Source organism: Eretmochelys imbricata, chromosome 22 (assembly GCF_965152235.1).
Source record: "Eretmochelys imbricata isolate rEreImb1 chromosome 22, rEreImb1.hap1, whole genome shotgun sequence".
In the NCBI taxonomy this organism is placed as follows: Eukaryota; Metazoa; Chordata; order Testudines; family Cheloniidae; genus Eretmochelys; species Eretmochelys imbricata.
The window spans coordinates 14796981-14817816 of record NC_135593.1 but is presented as its reverse complement, the minus strand read 5'-3'; the positions used below and the strand labels follow the sequence as shown (position 1 = coordinate 14817816).

At 55.0% G+C, this 20836-nt stretch overlaps 1 protein-coding gene across 3 annotated transcripts; it reads left to right on the top strand.

Moving 5' to 3' along the window:
* The first annotated feature begins 1439 nt into the window (after positions 1-1439).
* NLRX1 (NLR family member X1) lies at positions 1440-19941 on the top strand. Of its 3 annotated transcripts, XM_077839886.1 has the most exons (10): positions 1440-1607; positions 3797-3902; positions 4694-4827; positions 8101-8176; positions 9659-9756; positions 10349-10965; positions 11841-13252; positions 15832-15918; positions 17510-17761; positions 18472-19941. In XM_077839886.1, exons 3-10 carry the CDS (start codon positions 4713-4715, stop codon positions 18788-18790), a joined length of 2976 nt encoding a protein of 991 aa, XP_077696012.1. In that variant the 5' UTR covers positions 1440-1607; positions 3797-3902; positions 4694-4712; the 3' UTR covers positions 18791-19941. The 3 variants fall into 3 exon arrangements, with proteins under 3 accessions (XP_077696012.1, XP_077696013.1, XP_077696014.1); XM_077839887.1 differs by lacking the exon at positions 3797-3902; XM_077839888.1 differs by lacking the exons at positions 1440-1607; positions 3797-3902; positions 4694-4827 and adding an exon at positions 4863-6965.
* The last annotated feature ends 895 nt before the right edge of the window (positions 19942-20836 follow it).

The window sequence follows — 20836 nt, the reverse complement described above, 5'->3', positions numbered from 1 at the left end:
AGTGAAAACAGGCACATGAGAGAATGCATACGACACAGGGCTGACACGGCTCCTGTTGGGAGACACTGGGACGGGCATGTCTGCGAGCTCCCCCAGTCAATGCCCCCGCCTCTTTTCCCCACAGCACTTCACCTGGGCCTGGGAGAGCAGGGCCCTGTCCCTAGGCCGCTTCCTTCTGGGAAAGGTTGGGACTGGAGCACCTGGGAGCTTCCCACATCAAGTGCTCCTCAGTGTTGCTGCAGTAACCACCATCCGTGCAAAGCTCGAGGCACTGGATGGCTGTTGCATTTTTACCCTTCTCATTCAGCGCCTGGGCTGACAGGAAAAGCCAGAAAAGCTCTGAGTCACCTCCCAGGGCGAATCCTTCCCTAGAAACGGATGGGTGTTTGGGTGCCAAACCCCAAAAGACAGTTGTGCCTGTAATACCGAGGAAGGAAGTGGAGAATGACTCCATCCCACCCGTGTTCCTGCCTGCTGGGAGCTGTTCCCTGCAGCTGCAAGAGTGGAACCACGGACTGTAACAGGCGAGTTGCAAAATCCCTCTTAGGGCCTTGTCCCCAACCATAACAACAGCAATGGTCATTGTTATTTATGAATGATGTTATCTTAGTGCCTAGCAGCCATCGTCAGGGATCAGGGCCTCGCTCTGCGCAGTGCTGGACGTACACGACAAAAAGATGGTCCCTGCTTCAAACAGGACTCGCCGGTCCTTCCAAACACAGCTAAAATAAAGATTGCTCAGGAGCCATATTTCCTCCCCCTTGTCCTGTCCCCCGCCCCACTGAATCCACTACTGTCTGTCGTCATTGCTCTTTGCGTTAAGCATCTTAACAATTCGCCAGCTCCTTGCCTGGGTAGGTTTGTAAAGCCCAATGCACCCCTCCTTCGGTGCTGAAGCCATACCAATGATCGCTATGGCCATGGGGAATAGCCGGAGGGCCTTGCACAGAGCTTGCTCTACTGATTAGTGTAGACTCTCGAATTTATACTTAATGATGCCACATGATTGTGATGTGCCATCAGCCTGCACAGCACAGCTGTGTTAGTAAAGTTGTTTCAGCAAGAACCTGAGCCTGATTCTGCCCTCATTTCTACAGGTGTAAATCTGGAGTGATGCTCCTGAAGCCAATGGCGTGAAACTGGCATGCAATCAGAATTGGCCTCTTTGGCCCAGATCCTCCAAGGTGTTTACGTTCCTAACAGCCATAGATTTCCATTGACTTTGAGGCTCTGGGCCTTTTTGCACCGGAATAACTTTCGCAGTGCTAATGGAGGAGCTGTCTTTTGCTCTCCTCTCCCTCTCCTTCTCTGTGGTTTCACCACTCCGGCTTATTTTTGGCAGCTTCCCCAGCTGTGGAGGCGGTGGGAGGGGCCAGAGCTGCAGGAAGTTACAGCTGCAAGGAAGCAGCCAGAGAGAAGCTGTCAGAGAACGAACTAAAAACACAGAAAGGAAAGGGAGGGACGCTCTCTGGCACGGGGCAACATTTAACAGCTGCCAGGGATGGCAGAGATACAACTGCATGCAGTGATGGGTGGGGAAGAGCGATTCCAAATGGACCGAAGGCTGTGGGACTAACACACAGCAGCTGGCTGAGAAAACACTCTAGGTAACTTTTTGATCTTCCAGAGTCTCATTTTTCCTCAGTCCCCATTCTCTGAGCCGGCTGGGTCCCTGCTCCCCCTAGTCCGAGCACAGAGTGGCTCAGAAGCCAGAGCCCTGATTTCCTTCATCTCTGGCTTTCTCTGGTGGGCTGGGTTCTGAGCAAGGGGCTGGTTTTTAACAGAAACGGCTGGTGTATTTCTGCTCTGTGGTGGGGACCATGTAAGACAGAATGAGCAGGAAACTGGCTTATCTCTCCTAGGCAATGGGGTCTGTGGGGTTCATGGCAGCAGGGACCTCTGTGCTGACCTTGTGGGGCTGCCCTGAGCAGAGGCTGCAAAAGTAAGTCCCTAAGCTGGTGGCTCTGGGACACTGTGACCCAGTTTGGGTTTCACCCCAAACATGCCCCTCCCAGAGCAGCATCCCTGCCCAGCTATTGATAGAAGTAGAACAGCTGGGACCCCAGGCAGTGGGCTTCACAGCACCCTGCCTTTCAAATTCAGTGGATCTGCTGAGTTACAGGAGCATAGGGGACAGCAAAATGTGCCCGTGAAGTAGGGTGGGCATGGAGCCCTGGACTCGAAGTCAGGACTCCTGGGTTCTAGTCCCAGCTTTGCTAACAAGTGTCTAGTGGTTACCACAAGGGACTCCAAAGCCAGACCTTCTTGGGTTCTATTTCAGGTCTGTTATGGGCCTGCTCTGTACCTCAGTTTCCCCAGCAGTAAAATGGGTATAATCAATGAGACAGACCCTCCTTCAGAAAGGGCTCTGAGATGGGTAGATGAAAAGCATCCGAAAGGGCTCGGTGAGTCGTCGCAGCTCCGGCCCCACTCAAGAGGGCGGCACAGGAGAGCCCAGAGCCCAGGTAGCTTCCCTGGGACCAGAGGTTTCCTGTTGTGTAGTTTGGAAACTCTCAGGGTGCCTGAAACACAAGGCAGAGGAGAGGCGAGGTGAGGCTGAGCAGCTTGCTGTGTGGGGATTCCCGCCCAGGTAATGACAGCTTGGGGAGGGACACCCTGCTCGCATGTCACCTGTTAACCCTTCAGTGCCCTCCCTACATCTACCAGTGATGGAATGCCCCCAGACCCAGCCACAACCACAGCTAAACCCAGATGCAACGACCAACTCCTTTTCTCACACTGGGCAGGAGTCCCTGAGCCTTACAGCGCAGATGGAGAAGGACAGGGGCTGGCACCCCGCTCCCAGCACTGACAAGCCTCAGAGGAGGCAATGCCCACAACTTGCTGCCCTGGGGACAGTCAGACATGGCCTGGACCAGAGACTGGTATTAGTCAGTTGAGAGAGGATGAACCAGGTGTTCCCTGGACACATATGTTCTCCTGTTCTGGCTGCTCACAAAGATCATGGATTCAGCAATTGGCAGCAGCTGTCTGGGCTGGAAACAAGCTTGTTCCGCTTTAAATTTGACTCTTGCTCCAGTTTACCCTTGCCTTAGAGTCGCTAAACTCCTCCTGCATTCAACAGGTGTGCAGAGCAAGGGGGCCCCACACCTGCTCGGTGGGGATCCATTCAGCCCTGACAAACATGGATGGCAGCAGCAACCCCACTCCCGACTGTTTTTGGCCCAGACTCTCCAATGCAGCCCCTGGTAGGGCGCTCCCGAGCGCTGCTCTCTGTAAGCCTGAAAGCAGCAGGCCAGATTTCAGCTTGACAGCTGGAGTCTCTCTCCCCTGTTGCTTTAAGGGGAGGAGGCTACGGGTTTGCCCTAAGCCTGTGTCTCATTTCTCCAGCAGAGCAGCCAGCACAGGCTGCCAGGCTCAGGATAGAGGGCTCTGTGCCGGCTGCCACTGCAGCGAGACATGAATGCAGCAGGAGACGGTCTCCTCAGTGGGCCCCTGGGATCTGTCTGGTAGAGAAGGTCACCGGCCTGTCCTTCCCCTGACTGCCACTGACAGGCCAAGGGGAAAAGCCTGTAACCACTCAGGTATTTGGAGGGGGGAGGGCATAAGGGGGAGAGGATGGATATTTCTCTCCTCTAACACTACAGAGCTACCAATAGGGTGACCAGATGTCCCGATTTTATAGGGACAGTCCCAATTTTTGGGTCTTTTTCTTATATAGGCTCCTTTTACCCTCCACCCCCTGTCCCGATTTTTCACATTTGCTGTCTGGTCACCCTAGCTGCCAACACTCCCCATGTCAGCGGGACTCTCACCTTTGATCTCTTTCTTAAAGCCCCTACCCCTGGAGTCACCTGGTTGTGGGAGACTCTCTAAACAGCACCAGCCAAAGTAAATGTGAAGCCTCTCGTCAGGAGAGAGAAGTCTGGATCCCCAAGAAGGTAAAGAAAGACTCAAATGTCATTATTGAATAAGTAGTGCGATCTTCAGGTGGGGAGGGCCTGACTCACGATTTTGAAGGGGGGGGGTGACACTGCTCCTTCACCTCCTGCTCTGTCTCTTTCTTCCCCTAAATTAACTGAATGAGAACAGCTGCAGCCCCTCGCGCAGGTGATTGGTTAAGAACCTTACATGCTTAGAACTATTGTTTTGCCTGACCCAGAGACCCTCCTTTGCTTGTGACTCAGGTGGCAAAAAACTCCCACCAGTACAATGGGCTTGACTCTTCTCTTGCTCACATCCGTTCCCTGTGATAATCCATTTAAACCAGTGTGAGAAGAGACTGAGGCCCCCAAAGTGCAGTAAAGCTGCAGGGCACCAGCTAATCACTACAGAGGTCAGGAAGGGGATCTCCCCAGTGCTGCAGACAGGGTAGAAGACTGAGCGGATGGCCTGATACTATGGGTTTGCACAGGGAAGAGCTGTCTTGAGGGCCCCCTCTCTGCTCCAAGATTGCTAATCTCTCTGCTTGGTGGGGAGAGCGCTATTTACGCTTGCCTCTTGGTGTGAGAGCCCAAGGAGGAAGGGTGAATGAAGCAAGCTTTGGGCTTCCGCTCATGCAAGATGATGCTGGTTCCTTAGCCCTCAGGTGTGTCCTGGGGTAGGCTGGGCTTTGCTAACCTGGCCCTCACAGCACACAGCTCAGTGGTGGGACTGAGGACCCCAGCCTGTCCAGCTGGGGCACCGCAGTGGGGTGGTCCACCTCCCCAAGTGATTGCTCTCTGCATTTCAGCTGAAGCAAGTCCCCTGCCATGCAGTGCCCGAGATGTCTGCCCCAGGCTGGGACCCGCTGGAGCAGGATCCAGGGCCCCAAGCTCGGAGGCCGAGAGATTATGCGCATGCTGCTGTCCCCCAGCTCTGCACCAGGTAAGCAGCCGTTGGAACTGGCTGAGGTGAGAAGCCTCTTACCTGGCTTTCCCCAGAGCCCAATCCCTTTGGAGTGAAATTTGCAGCTCCCTGTTATGGCTGCAGGTGGAATCACTGGATTCTGCCTTCTGGGGCAGCATGATCTTATGAGTGGGGCAGGGGAATCAGGATGCCTGGGTTCTGTTCCTGGTTCTGAGAGGGTGGGAGGGTCTAGAGACTACAGCAAGGGGCTGGGAGCCCAGTTCTTCTACTGGCGCTGCCCCGACTCACCTAGTGACCATGGCCATATCACAGCCATGTCCTGTGTGTGAATTCCCCACTGATGAAACTGCGTTAAGACAAAAGCACGGTGGGTCTAAGGTTGGGTGCTGGGTTCTGGGGGCTTGGGATGGCACCGGTTCTGCCTGGGCCCAGCTCACACTGCAGCCAGTCTGTGCTGCTTTGTCAGAGGAGACTTGCTGGCCTAGTTATGTCACTTCTAATTGCACCATTCTGGCGGGGAGGTGGTGTTCGTGCAAAGTGTTTCCTTCTAGTTTACATAGAGGCAGTGCAGGGCAGGGGTCTGGGAGACAGACCTCCTGGGTTCTATTCCCAGCTGTGTCACTGACTCACTGGATGACTTTGAGCAAGTCACTTGACTACTTTGTGCCTCAGTTTCCCCATCTGTAAAATGGAGTTAATGGCAGTGACCTCCTTAGTGAAGTGCTTTGCGTGGATGGACAGTGCTAGAGAAGGGGAAAAACATTGGGGCAATAAGTGGAAAATCCAGTCCTGAGTGGATGACTGGGGGGAGATATTCCCACATGCCCTGGAACCAGGAGGCAGAGACCTCAGTGGGGGAATTCCCTGGGAGGTTATTTGCAGGTCAGGCTGTGCCACTGCTGGGAAGAATTCCCTGGCTCATGTGATGCGGTGCCCTCGATGCTTGCTCATAACTTAGCACTTAGAAAGAGCCTGCTTTTTACAGGAGCTGAGCACCTGCAGCTACCACTGGAATCAGCAGGATCTGCACCAAAGCAGGCCCAGGGTCTGCAAAGCATCGCATCCTGTATTAACAAGAGTGTCCTAAGTAAGACACGGGAGGTCATTGTCCCACTCTGGTTGGCTCTGGTGAGGCCCAAGCTGGAGTACCCCTGGCCAGTTCTGGGGGCCACGCTTTAGGAAAGATGTGGAGAAATCGGAGAGAGTCCAGAGGAGAGCAACAAAAATGCTCAAAGTTTGGAAAACCTGATCTCTGAGAAAAGGTTGAAAGACTTGGGTATGTTTCATCAAGAGAAGGCTGAGGGGCACCTGATAAGTCTGCCAATACGTAAAAGGTTGTTGTAAAGAGGAGGGCGATCAGTTGTTCTCCTTGTCCATCGAGGGCAGGACAACAAGGACTCAGCTAAGTTTGCAACAAGGGAGAGTGTGACGAAGTGGGACTGTTCTTAATGTATCCTCTGAATAGTGTGGGGGTGCCTCAGTTTCCCCTACACAGTTCTTAAGTATCTAGGTGGTGGGATAAGGGTGTATGATCATTGCAGAGCCCTAGAGGGCAGGTGTGTGCAGGGGTCTGGACACAGAGAATGGCCGACACCCTGTTTCCTGGCAACTGATGGCCTGGCCCTTCCCCCCTGTGAGGTGAGAGCTAAAGGGTTGGAGAACAAAGGGATCAGGTGCCCTCCTGGCCCGGAAAGGGACAAAGCCCAGAGGAGGAGGGGCTGGAGGGAGTTTTCAGTTTGAGCCTGGCTGGAGACATGCAGCGAAAGGCAGACATGGTTGTCTGGCTCACTGCCCCCCAAAATGGACCCAGCTGAGGGGTCCGGTTCTCTGCACCTACAAGCTCTGTTTTAGACCATGTTCCTGTCTAATAAACCTCTGTTTTACTGGCTGCTGAGTGTCACATCTGACTGCGAAGTTGCGGGGCAGGACCCTCTGGCTTCCCCAGGACCCCGCCTGGGCGGACTCGCTGTGGGAAGCGCACGGAGGGGCAGAGGAGGCTGAATGCTCCGAGGTCAGACCCAGGAAGGTGGAAGCTGTGTGAGCTGTGTGTCCTGCAGACAGGCTGCTCACAGAAAGGAGACTGCCCCAGCGTCCTGACTGGTTTCATGGGGAGCAGTTCCAGAGCATCGCCCAGGGACTCCGTGACAGAGAGTTAGGTTGGATATTAGGAAAAACTTTCTGTCTCTCTAAGGATAGTTGAGTGCTGGCACAGGTTACCTCGGGAGGTTGGGGAGTCTCCGTCGGAGGGTCGGAGGGTTTTAAGTGCGGGTGTGATGCAGCAGAGAGGGGGAGTGTTGACCTGGGAATGTGGCAGGGGAGTTTCACTGGGGATGGGAAACCTGAGAGCCTGTAACCTGAGCCAGGAGGGGGAGGTAAGACCTCTGCCCGGGAATGTGGACGGAGGCTGCAGGAGAGAGCCTGCTGGGGAGGGTTAGTTTTTCAGTTTGGTGCTGGGTGGTGGAACGCAGGGAACCCCAGGGCTGGGGTCTAAGCTCCCTGCTCCCCCAGAAGGACTTGACTGAGGGGTCCTGGTTGTACCCACAAGCTCTGTTTTAGACTGTGTTCCTTCTGTCCAATAAACCTTCTGTTTTACTGGCTGGCTGAGAGTCACAGTGAATCCCAGGAAGAGGGGTACAGGCCTCGGACTCCCCCACACTCTATGACAGCAGGGTAGACAAACACCTTTTAGGGATGGTCTAGGTTTACTTCGTCCTGCCTTAGCACAGGTGGTTGGACTAGCTGACCTCTCGAGGTCCCTTCCAGCCTGACATTTCTATGATTTCTGTGATATTAGCTAATTGATCCCCACAACCCCCTTGGGGGGGGGGGAGTATTGTCCCTCACAGGGAGGCACAGACAGGGGAAATACCAAGGCCAGAGAGTAAGACAGTGACAGAGACAGGATTTGAACAGTGGAGCTCCTGTCTCCCAAGCCTGTGCTCTGAACATGAGCCCATGACTCTGCAGGCAGGTGTCTCCCTGGGGCTCGAATCTGGCATCGCTGCCTTAGCATCCTGTTCCCTGGCCGTGCACAGATGCACACTACATGGAGCATGGTCCGGTCCAGGCCACATGGAGCCAGAACCCTGGGGAAGGTGCACAGAACATCCTGGCTGTCTGGGCCTCCGGTGCTGCTGGAGCAAGGCTCCTTCCTCCTCTTTCTGGGAGTGCAGAGGAAGAAGGGTGCTGAGCGGGGGTCGGTACCCTGGGGGGCGGGTGGCAGGCGACAGGCACCATCCTGTATCTCTCTCAATCCTGCTCTCTCTGACCTCCTGCATTCCTTCCTTTCAGGTGCCAGGAGCAGCTTCATCCTCGGGAGGATGCTTCACCCAGCTGGCAGGCTGTGCTCCAAAATGTCCCCCCCCAGGTAGGGCCTGGAGTGCCTGCGGAAGCTGGCAGGGGCATGAAGTAAAGGGGACCCAAGTGCAAGGGGTGGGTGGCTAAGGCAGCTCCCCTCACATAAAGCAATTGGTCTAATTTGTCGGTGTGGGTGTTAAAATTAATTGAGATCCTGCCCCAGGATGCATGGCTTTGGTGGGGGGAGGCTGCTGAGGCCCTCTCAGCTGGACTCTTCCTGATCTTTCAGAGGGACTAGCTCTGGGAGTCTGGGAACAGGCTGAGAGAGGCTGGGAACAGGCTAAAGGGCCTGTCACCCCTAGGCAACCCATTCAAACCCACCCCAGCTGATGACAGAAGGTTATGTGTGGGGAGCTGCTCAGCTTAGAAAAGAGACAACTGAGCAGGGAGATGATCGAGGGCTATGAAATCACGACTGGTGTGGAAAAAGTGCATAAGGAAGTGTTATTTACTCCTTCACATGACACAAGCAGAGGTCACCCAATGCACTTAATAGGCAGCAGGTTTAAAACAACAATAGGAAGGACTACTTCACACAACGCACAGTTAGCCTGTGGAATTCATTGCCAGGGGATGCTGTGCAGGTCAGTAGTATAACTGGGTTCAAAAAAGAACTAGATAAGTTCATGGAGGGTAGGTCCACAAAGGCTATTGGCCAAGATTGTCAGGGATGCAACCCCATGCTCTGCGTGCCCCTACACCTCTGATGGCCAGAAGTTGGTAGTGGACGACAGGGATGGCTCACTCAATAACGGCGCTTTTCTGTTCATCTCATCTAAAGCATCTGGCCCCAGCCACTGTTGGTGACAGGACACTGGGCCATTCTTATATAAGGTGGCTTGTTGCTATTTGGTGGTTCTTATGAAATGAGTTTGGCCTCTGCCCAGTTCCCAGTGGACAAGTATTCACATAACAAACAGCCCCCGGCACTAACAGGCCCCCTTGTTCTCTGGCTCAGAGGAGAGATCGAAGCCTGAGTGCAGACTGAACTCCTGAATGGGTCCCTCAATGGCAGGCCTGAGACAGATAGGTTGGGGGGAGCTTGCCTGGCTCCTGCTGGAGCCAGACCTGGTCTCAGGATAAAGTGGGCACATTTTGCAGCTCAGAGTTCAAACAAGGGGAGGTTCTCTTTGGGCTGAGTTGGAAGAAGCAGGTCCTGGTTTGTTGTCTTCAGGTTCCCCATTTCCCACAATGCCCCTGGAGCTGACATGGGTCCTACTGCAGTTGTGCTTTCCCCAGTTCTTCTCGCACCACTGTGTTTGCACACAAGCTGCTCCCTTCCTTCGTTTCGGAAGTGTTTTGTCACTGGCAGGGAGGCAGTTTCCCTGTGGCCGGGGCTGAGGGGTTGGCTGGTGAGCTAACCATGTCTTTGGCTGGGATGTCCAGGTTCACTCAAGCTGCAGCCTGCCCCAGCTCTGGGCCGTTGGGACAGACTCTGCTGTCCCACTCTGGGCTTTGCTCTCTCAACAATTCCCTGCCTGCTTCCTTGCAGGAGCTTTGCTCGCTACCAAGGAGGATTCCAGGAGAGTGCGTCTCAGCCGAGCTCCTCCCGGCCTGGCCAGATGGCCCTGAGGAACGTGGCCTCTTCCGGTAAGGCCCCGTGCTTCTGCCACGCTGTAGGAGCCCATCACAGAGGGGCAGTGCTGAGGTGGTAGGGTGTGCTCGGGACTGGGAGTCAGGTGAGCAGGCTGGGATGCAGTCACTGACCCGGGTGAGGTGCGGTGGTTAGAAAAGGAGACAGAGTGTCAGGAGTCCTGGGTTCTATTCCCTGTTCTGTCGCTGACTCGCTGCGGGGCCCTGGAGCCAGCGGGCTCCTCACCCTGTGTGAAATAGAGAGGGTCAACCCTTCGTAGTGTGCTGGGGGGTCTTTAGATGGGGAAATGTTACCTCTGTACAAAGCAATATTAAAGGCACCGTCTTGGCAGGTCAGGTTGGGCTGTGGGGGTGGGGAGTGGACAGCACGAGTGCTGCTCCAATACAGGAATGAAGGGGGGAGCTAGCTGGATCCGGGGGTTCCTGGGCTTTGTTAGTGCTTGGAGCAGCCAGTGCCGGGACTGTGCTGCGGGACTCTAGCACTGGGGGTACTGGAGGGGCTCCAGCAATTTGGAAACTTGAGACAGCCTTCGCCCTCCCCCCTGCCCCGTATTTGTGAGCATCTCTCTACTCCCCCCCCACCGCTCAGACGCCATTCAGAAGCACCGGAAGAGCCTGTCTGACTGGTTCAGCCACCAGCCCAATGAGGAGAGGCAGTTCGGCCCATCCTTCTCACTGGACACCATCCACGTGGACCCGGTCATCAGGGAGAGCTCCCTGGAGGAGATCTTGAAGCCCTCGCCTGACCTGACCATCCTGAACCAGTTCCAGTCCCCTTGTAGCCGGACCATCGGCCTCCAGAACCTATTCGACGCGGACGCCTGCGGGCAGCAGGTGAAGAATGTGGTGCTGTATGGCACAGTGGGCACAGGGAAGAGCACCCTCATCAAAAAGATGGTGGTGGACTGGTGCCATGGGCGCCTGCCCCACTTCGAGTTGGTCATCCCCTTCTCCTGCGAGGACCTGTCCCAGAGCAACATGCCCGTCTCGCTGCGGCGCCTCATCACCAAAAAGTACCTGCACCTCAAGGAGGTGTTGCCGCTGCTGGGCTCCACCAACCTCAAGGTGCTCGTTATCCTCCATGGCCTGGAGCGGCTCAACTTGGACTTCCGGCTGTCTGGCACTGAGCTCTGCTGCGACCCTAACGAGGCCGTGCCTCCCTCCACCATCGTGGTCAACCTGCTGAGGAAGTACCTGCTGCCAGAGGTTGGTGTTCCTCCCCACCCGGTGCTGTGAGCCTGTGGGGGGCTGCAGGTAGAAACGGGGATCCCTGGAGCATTGCCCAGAACCCACTCCTTGGTGGGGCCTCTGCTGGCCCTGGCTGGCTGGTAAAAGGCACAGCAAGGAGCTTCCCCACACCCCCTGTGCTGGAAGGACACCCACGCCCCTCATGGCCCTTAGGAGGGAGAGGGGAGTCCAGTCTTTGAAGCTCATTCAGTCTTTGGCCTCCCTGCACAGGCTGGGAACAAAGAGGCCGATCCGTGCCAGCTGGGAGGGTTGTTTCTTGACAACCTGCAGTTATCGATGTAACATAGCAAATGCAACCCCAAGGTGGTTCCTGACCCAAAGAACGGACAGCCTAAATGGAAGGTGGCAAATCCAGAAGGCATGGGGGAATGGGTGTCGGCGGAGGGCTGAGGCGAATGAACGGAGGGGGTTGCTAAGGTGGCACGACATGCCCCATCTTAGTGCCGGCAGTTCTGACCTGTTGTGCCATCAGTACGGGCTGCGGCATGAGGGATTTGTAGAAAAAGGCAATGTGTGGGAGTCCATCAGCCGGACTGAGATCCCCTAAGCTCCCCTCACACCCAGCCTCAGATAGCGATGATGTTAAATCACTGCTGCCCTGGGCCGGATGTGAACCAGCAGACTTGAGGTAATCATCACCTTAATCCCATCCAGTCCTTGCCCTTCCTCCTCAAGTCATTTAGTCATATAGGGCCTGACACAAGGCACTCTGACACCAGTGAGAGGTTTCCCATTGAGGTCAGTGGGCTCTGGATCAGGCCAGTAATGGTTTGACAGAGAAAGAGAGGGACTGTATTAAATCCCAGCTTTGTGCATCTCTGCTCTGGTTGCAGGCCAGCATCATCGTCACCACGCGCCCGTCCGCCGTGCGCCGGATCCCCAGCAAGTACGTGGGCCGCTACGCCGAGATCTGTGGCTTCTCTGACACCAATCTCCAGAAGCAGTACTTCCAGATGCGCCTGAGCCAGCCCGGCTGCGACGGCAGCGGGAGCAGCAGCAACTCAGACGAGCGGGACAACCTGGTGGAGATGCTTTCGAGGAATCTGGAGCGCCACAACCAGATCGCGGCTGCTTGCTTCCTGCCCTCTTACTGCTGGCTGGTCTGCACCACTCTGCACTTCCTCTACTTCACCAAGTCGGTGCCTCCCAGCCAGACCCTGACGGGCATCTACACCAGCTTCCTGCGGCTCAACTTCAGCGGGGAGATCCTGGACAGCACCGACCCCACCAACGTCTCCATGATGAAATACGTAGCCAAGACGGTGGGCAAGCTGGCCCATGAGGGGGTGATTTCCCGCCAGACCTGCTTCTCGGATGAAGACCTGCAGAAGTGCTTCGAAGTGGAGATGAAGACGGAGGGCGAGCTTAACCTCCTCAACGTCTTCCGCACTGACGTCTTCCGCTTCTTCCTCACGCCCTGCGTTCAGCCGGGCAAGGAGCACACCTTTGTCTTCACCATCCCTGCCATGCAGGAGTACCTGGCAGCCCTCTACGTGGTGCTGGGCGAGAAGAAGACCCTGGCACAGCGGGTGGGGAAGGAGGTGTCTGAGGTCATCGGCAAGGTAAGCGAAGACGTGACTCTGGTGCTGAGCATCGTCTCCAAGGTCCTCCCCCTGCGCATCCTGCCGCTGCTCTTCGGCCTACTCAAGATGTTCCCCCGCTTCTTCAACCGGCTCAGTGGCAAGGACCGCGACACCATTGCCCACACCATGGCGGTGGAGATGTTCAAGGAGGAGGACTACTTCAATGACGATGTGCTAGACCAGATCAACTCCAGCATCTTGGGGGTGGAGGGCCCCCGGCACCACCCTGACGAGGCACCGGATGATGAAGTCTTTGAGCTCTTCCCTATCTTCATGGGCGGGCTCCTGTCGCGCCGCAACCGGGCCCTCCTGGAGCAGCTTGGCTGCTCCATCAAGAACCTGGCAGCCTTTGAGATTGCCAACGCTATGAAGAAGACCATGATCAGGAACAGCCGCAAGTGGCTGCCCCCATCCGAGCTGATGGACTACCTCGTCTTCCTGCATGAGTTCCAGAACGAGCGCTTCACGGCTGAGGCCATCCACTCCCTCAGGGCGATCAACCTCTCCTCCATCAAGATGACCCCACTCAAGTGCTCCATCCTGGCATCTGTCATGGGCACCACCAGCCATGAGGTGGAGGAGCTTAACCTGAGCTCATGCCATCTTGATGTCAACAGCCTGAGAACTCTTTTCCCTGTCCTGCTACGGTGCCGGAAGCTCCAGTGAGTGCCTCCTTCTCTGATTTTGCCTGGGGTCTAGGTCATCCATTTATATCTGGGGATGCCTTGATTGTACTCCCATCAGCAGCTTGCCTGGAGCCTGAGAGCTGCGTACAATGGTGTAAACCAGTGGTTCTCAAAACTGTGGGTCAGGACCCCAAAGTTGGTCGTGACCCTGTTTTAATGGGGTTGCCAGGGCTGGCATTAGACTTGCTGGGGCCTGGGGCTGAAGCCAAAAGTCCAAGCCCCACCGCCCAGGGATGAAGCTCTCAAGCTTCAGCTTCACACTCCCCCAGGGGGGCAGGGCTCGGGCTGTGGCTTTGGGCCCCCTTGCCTGGGGCAGAAGTTCTTGGGTTTCTGTCCCCCTTCCCGGGGTCATGGAGTAATTTTTGTTGTCAGAAAGGGGTCGCGGTGCAATGAAGTTTGAGAAACCTGGTGTAAAGAGTTGCTGCCTTTGTCCGTTTTAAATATGAAGATACAGACCATGGAGACTATGAATCAGTGTACAGTGCTCCTTGATCTAAGCAGCCATGCTAGATTATTGCATGCTGGGACTAGTAGTCTCAATGGATAGCAACTCTTTACAGATGATGGGTCCTTTATAGAACTCTGTGGGCTGCTGTTCGGCTGTTCTTTGAACCGTGCTTGGCATCAAGGCTCTTCTAGTGGTTTTCATCTCCGTATTTCAGCTGTCAGGTCCCAAATTCCTGTTGCTTTTCAGGGCCCTTGCTTTTGTGGAATTCTATCTAAAGGCACCACAAATCCGTTCAAGTAATTTTTAGATTATATTGCCAGCTCTGCTAACTTTTTATTAAAGAAGCGGAGGGGGGAGAGAGGGAGAAAGCCATTTGCCCATCATTAGATTTTACTTTAGATCAGAGTTAAGATCATTAGAGTATCTTGGACCCACTGTTTCACTTGGTACCAGAGAATAACATAAGAATGGCTATACTGGGTCAGACCAAAGGTCCATCTAGCCCAGTATCCTGTCTTCCAACCGTGGCGAATGCAAAGGTGTCCCAGAGGGAATGAACAGAACAGGTAATCATCAAGTGATCCATTCCCTGTACGATATATTCCATCTCTACTCCGTGCAGGGTCTTTGGTACGCACTGACTCTCCATAAGCTTTGTGGAGTTGAATGATATCAGAGAGAGAAACTAAGACATAGGGACAAGGGGGCCATGAGATGCTTCCAGATTGGGTTTGGAATGTGATGGAGACTTGAACAAGATGGAAAGATACAATGTGGAGGAGGGGTACTATTCCAGACAATGGCAGCTGCGGAGCAGAAGGTTCTTGCACCAGCTCTGTTGAGATGATGCGGAGAGACAGAGGAGATTATTGGTGTGGGGATGGGATGTTAGATAAGATCTGTGAGATGGCTGCAGTGATACCACAGTGGGTTGTATAATGGAGAAGGGCAGTTTTGAACTGGATATTGAAGTGATTGGGGAAAGCAGTCAATTGCATTTTTTAAAATATGGCCTGTTCAGAAATTTGCACCCCTCTGATTGTTTTCCCCCTCCATGGATCCTGTCTGGCTGCAGAAAAGGTGGAATCTAGAGCTGGAAAAGACCTATTTAGTCCAGGTCCTGGCCAGTTGCAAGACTCTCTTCTTGTCATTTTGCTCCTGTTTTGTCCTAGTCTCGTTTTTTAAATATGCCTGGTATTGCAATCTCACCTTCTACCAGAAGGCGGCAAGCTGCAATCAGGAAAGAAAGAGGGGAAGGAAAATACAGCGGGTCTGAAAAAAATGTCCCATCCCTTTGGCCAGAGAAGAATCAATACAAACACAATCAGGGAGGGAATCCATGGTGGATCCTTCCCTCTTTCTCCTCCAACATCTGAATTTCCCTTCCTGCTGGGGACTGTTCTCCCATGTACATCTCTCTGGGATTCTGTCTGAGAGCTTGTGCCATTTAGTCTTCTGGCTGGTACTGCCCCTCTTCTGGTCTGTGCATGAAAATGGGGAGCACTTTCTCCCTGTTTAGGGAAAAAATACTGTATTATCTTCCAAGCAGAGGTGATGGCTGCCTTATGGCTGACCCATAACTCGGTAGCGCCTGCCAGGAGTAATACTGAGCGTTTACATAGCACCCTTCAATGGCTTCACAGACACTAATTGGATAAGCCTGACATTCCCAGGACTGCAGGGGAGGGAGTTCAGTGTTGTTAATACTGATGGGGAAATGACTCCCCCAAGGCTGCATGCTGGCAGAGCAGGGAACAACCCCAAGAGTCCAGTTCTGTGCTTTTGGCCACAAGACGCAGGCTGCCTCTCCCATTGGGTTGCCTCAGGAGAGACCTCACCCCTTGTGGTTCTTCCTTCCTAGTCCTGGGGTGCCTGGCAGGCTAGGAGAGGTGGAGGGGGTGTTAGTGAGCAGGTGGGTGTGAATCACACTGCAATAGGTGCACCTACATGCCCTCCATGTAGGGCAATAACCTCTACTCCGCCCTCTAGGGCCAGAGTGCGGTACTCCTACAGCAGGGGCATGTGTGGGGAGGGGCTGGGTGTTGGCCCCATAACATGAAGGGTTGACTAGCGCCACTGCTGACCTCTTGCTCTCGCCCTGTCTCAGTTTGCAGCTCAACAGCTTGGGCCCTGAAGCCTGCAGGGAGATCCGGGACCTGCTGCTGCACGACAAGTGTGTGGTGAGCACCCTGCGGTGAGTGTGCTCAGGAAACCAAGAGCCTGTCCCCCGGAGCAGGACTCTCTCTGAGACCTACCCCAACTGGTGAGGTCACTTCCTTAGTGTGTTCGGCTGACCTGTGGTCATGGCTTTCTGGATCTCCTGGTCAGGAGTTCAAGCCGCATGCTGAGCCCCGCTGTTACTGGCCTGAGTCTGAGGGATCCTGGAGAGGGGAGGTATTAGAGGGTAAGCAAATGGCTGAGAGGAAAGGCTGGGGGCAGAGCCTGCTGGCTGTTACTTTGGCCCTTACTAAGCAGGCTCGACGCTCAGCTCAGGGCCAGCTGAAGCCGCTGGTCCCCATGGTCTGTGTACTGGGCAGGATCCTTTAAAGTGCTTGGACCTAGCTTTGCCAAAGGGGCCTGGATCAAGAGGGTTTTCCAGGCACCTGGCCATGGAGGCAATATCTGGTGTGCTCCACCGTCTTTCATTGTCCCTTTCACACTCTTTGCTGCAGCCCTTCCCTTCCCGGCTCTGCAGCCCTGCTTAGCCTGCGGTTCTCTCTAGCATGGGTTCAGGCAGAGCGGAAACTCCCTGCAGCACAATGGCAGGGCTGGGGGGAGCTGGCTGCCAGGCCAAAGCTGTACAGGACTACAGAAAGCTGCCTGACTCAAACATCTTCCCCATCCATGTTGCTAGGGGAGGGTGGTGGGATTATGAGGTGGGTTCTACGGGGTGGGTGAAGGGATTATGAGGGAAATGTACCGAGAGCTGAGGAAGGCATTTGAGGGAAGAATGGGGGGAGGTTTCCTATTAAGCAGGAGCACAGAAAGGAAGCTGTGGCATGCCCCCGCCAAGGCTGCGATAAAGGGAAAGATAGGGCTAACTGAAAATTTTCCGTCAAATCCGTTTTTCAACAGAAAATTAGGTTTTCAGCTAGATGAAGTATTTTGCGAAAAGTGTTCACTTTCCATAGAAAATTCTAGTGATTTGCTTTTAAATTGAACAGTCCTATCTCCAAACCCCAAAATATTCCAATTTCAACAAGCTGCTATGGTGCCTCATGGCAGCTGTAGTTCAGTTGCTTCATGTCCCCATTCTCGTCTATGCAGCAGGCTCCTCAGCTGGACTACATCTCCCATGATGCATCATGGCCAGGGAATCCCATGAAGTTCCGCCTCCCACTCCAAAAGGGGAAACCCTACTGCATCATGGGAGATGTAGTCCAACCAGGGAGCCCAGCTTATAGCGGAGAATGGAAGCATGAGGCACCTGAACTACAACTCCCACGAGGCACCGCAGCAGCATTTCCAAATTGAAATATTTTGGTAATCAAATTTCTGCCCAAAATCAAAAAATTTCCAATGAAAATTTATACAAAACTTTTTTTTTTGAATGCTGAAATTATCTGTGGTGGGGGGAAAACCCCTCTTTTTCCCCCCCCCCCTTTTTTTCCCTAACCAGCTCTAAGGGGGACAAGCTATTTTCTCCCCAGAGCCCTCTGTCACCCCACGTCCTGCAGCACTAAGGTATGAGCAGTAAACACCCCACTAGTCAGTGCCTGTTGGGGTGGCAGCCCCATTTCCTGGCTGCCCCCTCTCCCTCTGTGACCTTCCTGTGTTGTTTTCAGGCTCTCGGACAACCCCGTGACTGAGCAGGGGGCCAAGTACTTGGCTGAGGCCATCGCAGGCAACCGCTCCCTGACACACCTGTCCCTGCTGCACACCTCCTTGGGGAACCAGGGTGTGGAAGTGATCACTCAGCACCTGGCCCAGAACCAGCACCTAAAGTTGCTCAACGTGGGCTACAATTCGGTGACGGACAAGGCAGCCCTGGAGCTGGTGGAGGTGGCTAAGAGGCATGCGACACTGAAGGAAGTGCAGTGAGTCTCCAAGTCCCTTCCCCACACCATACAGCCAGGTCAATGTCTTCTCCGCCCCATCCATGACCCCAGACCAGGGAGCCACAGCTCAGGCATCCAGCCCGGCATCCCCTTTATGGGCACCAGCTTCCCTCCTTGGCAGCACTCCCAGCCCACAAGACCTGGCCCCTCTCCCTCTGGGTGCTCCCTCCACCCCATATCGGCTCCTTGCTGGTGGCTGCTTTAGCACTTGCTCCTTGTCAACAGTGGCTGAGCATGTCACTCATTGGCCAACCCCTCATGGCTGCTAGAGTCCTTGTCTCTCATTGGTCACTGTACCTCCACTCATCTCTCATAGGCCACTACTCCCCTGAGCCATAGCTCATGCTTCTCTCTGATTGGTCACTGTGCCTATGCTTTGCTTCAGTGGCTTCTGCCCCATATGGCTGCACAAGTGCTTGTCCCTTATTGGTCACTGCCTTGTCCCATGCTTGTCTCTCATTGGCCAGTACCTCATGCGGCTGCTTGAGGCCTTGTCCCTCAGTGGCCACCATTCGTCCACTTGTTGCCCGTTGGCTGCGGCTCCTCTCTGAGCCTGCACTCATTGGCTACTGCCCTTTGGGGCTGCTCCTGTCCTTTCATTTCATTGGCCACTGCCCCGCCATGCTCCTCTCTCATTGGTCACCAAGGGATGCCTCATGGCCCCATAACCCTGCTTCTCCCTTCCCCAGCCTGTATTTCAACGACATCAGTGAGGAGGGCAAGTGGGCCCTGCATGCGCTGCGCAAGGACCGCGACGGCGTCCAGGTGCTGGTGTTCCTCACAGCGGGCACCGACATCTCCGACTACTGGGCCTTCATCCTGAGCGTGGTGAAGAAGAACCTGCCCAACTGGGACCGCGAGCGGGTCCAGCAGCACCTCAGCCTGCTGCTGCAGGACCTGGAGTGCAGCCGCCGGCAGACCGGCAACCCCTGGAAGAAGGCCAAGTTCCTGCGGGTGGAGAACGAGGTCAAGAAGATGCTGGTTAAAATCCAGCAGGGAACCTTCTAACACCCCCCCACGCACCGCTCCATGAGCAGGATGGGAGGATGCAATGGACATAAGGACTTAACAGGGTCCGAGGGAGTCGCTCTGTTAACCATTTCACCACCCCCACCACCCCAAGAGCAGGGTTCGCTTGGGTGGCTGGGAGCAGGTAGTTACTTGCAGCACCACAGGGCGTGGGGGTCCTGTTGGGAGAAGCCCCAGTGCCAGGACAGCAGGAGGCACTATTTTAGGCCTGGAGTGAGGTGTGTTGGCAACGCTGTGCAGTAGAAAAGGAGGAGGCGGGGTGTGGTCAGAGCAGCAGGTCGGAGGCGGGGGAGGGGGAAGCTTGCACAGCACTGGCCCTGGCTTTAGATGGCACCGTTGCTCCCTCACTGGGATCCCATCTGCACAGCCACAGCCACAGGTACCTCAGGGACGCGCCCAGTGCTAGGGTTCACTGGGCTATTTCCCAAGCAGCTCCTGGCCTCCCTTCCTGGAGTGTACTGGGGCCATGAACCCTGCACTCTCAGGTGCTGCCTCTGAGCGATGCCCAAGTAGAACTACAGTGAAACCACAACACCAAGAGCCTGGGGCCTCCGTGGAAGGACCAGGGAGCATTGCCCCTTGGGAGCTGCCCTGTGCCTCCATCTGGGAACCCCTCTGCCATTCCCAGACAGCAAGCGGCCATGGCCATAGCTGGTGAGACCCTGGCTCTGCTCCAAGGGAGCCACTTGTATTCCAAGGGAGGGGGGACTGCAGCCTGAACTCCGCGAGGGCTGAGAATGGTGTGGCCATCGGTCATGCCAAACACAGGACAGGTTTGCATGGCAAGACTCTTAAGGGCACCAGAGGGCTGAGAGCCAGTTGATCAACCAAGGGCCTGAGTCTCCTGGACCTTGTGGAGTCCTTTCTTCTAGGGCCCAGTGGCTGCCGAATGCTCCCATTCTGATCAGGGAGCATTTGACACCCGCCGTGCGCTGGTTTCAATGATGGCACAGGGGAATCGGGCCCTGGGAATCCATCCTGGGGGGAGGGTTGTGTGGACTGAGGTAGCACGAGGCCCAGTGCAGGAGAGCAGGCTGAAGGGCAGAGCAGCTCTGGAGGTTGTTCCCAGTATTGGACGCTTTGTGCAGTTCTATGTATCATTGAAACTAAACCACTTTTGTTTCCACAAACGTGAGTTGTTACCAAACTGGTCTGTTCTTCTGTGCCAGAGCCTTCCCGAACCGATGCCACATCTCTCCTGCCATCTGCCTGGGGAGCACTACCCGCTCCCATCCCTGCAGTACTTCTGTGCGGGAGGGGTGGGGGGACATTTCCTTGGCACTTCATGGGCTGATTGGGGATTGCGGGGAGGGGATTCAAGATTGTGCCATAGCCAGGCTATGTGAGCATGGTGTGGGGAAGCAATCCAGGGAAGAGGAAGAGACCCACCTTATGGCTCGTCGGTAGGAGAGAAGGATCGGGGGTTGCAGGGCCTTAACCTGATGAAGCAGTTTCAGGCATGGGACCACTGGGGGTTTGGCTTTGTGGCTGGCCTGGCTGCCTCAGCTGGGTTGAGGGGTGGACAATGGAGCCTTTCCCCGCCAGGGTACCCTCTCCACGCTGGCCTGGGACCACAGTGACTAGAGTCATTCCTCTGGATGGCTTACTGGTGCCCTGTGTGAACTGGATCTGGGTCGTCCCAGTGCTGATCCATAGAACCCACCAACCACCATTGACATCCTCAGCAGAGGGTAAGGATTGAATGGGCCAGGGAGACTGAGAGACAAGCCTGAACTAGGCAGCCTGGATTCCCAGTTTCTTTTTGTGCCTTGAGAAGGGGATGGGGGGGTGTTTTAATGGTTGGGGCTGAGAGCCTGAACTCCTGGGTTCCATTCCCAGCTCCGCCACTGACTTGCTGCGTGACTGTGGCCAAGTCCATTCACCCCATGGCCCCTACTGCTGGGCTGGCTGAGGTTTGACCTGGAGGGGTCAGCCGAGGGGAGCTGTTCTCTCTTGCTGAGACTCATGGGCGCAGGGGAAGACTTCTGTCTTGTTTAAATATTAAACCGGTGCAGTCTTGGAGGA

Coding starts and splice junctions, on each gene's coding strand:
- NLRX1 (XM_077839887.1), top strand. CDS start 4,713: ATGCAGTGCCCGAGATGTCTGCCCCAGGCTGGGACCCGCTGGAGCAGG. Junction 15,919..17,509: donor TGTGTGGTGAGCACCCTGCG/GTGAGTGTGCTC, acceptor TGTTGTTTTCAG/GCTCTCGGACAACCCCGTGA. Junction 17,762..18,471: donor GCGACACTGAAGGAAGTGCA/GTGAGTCTCCAA, acceptor TCCCTTCCCCAG/CCTGTATTTCAACGACATCA.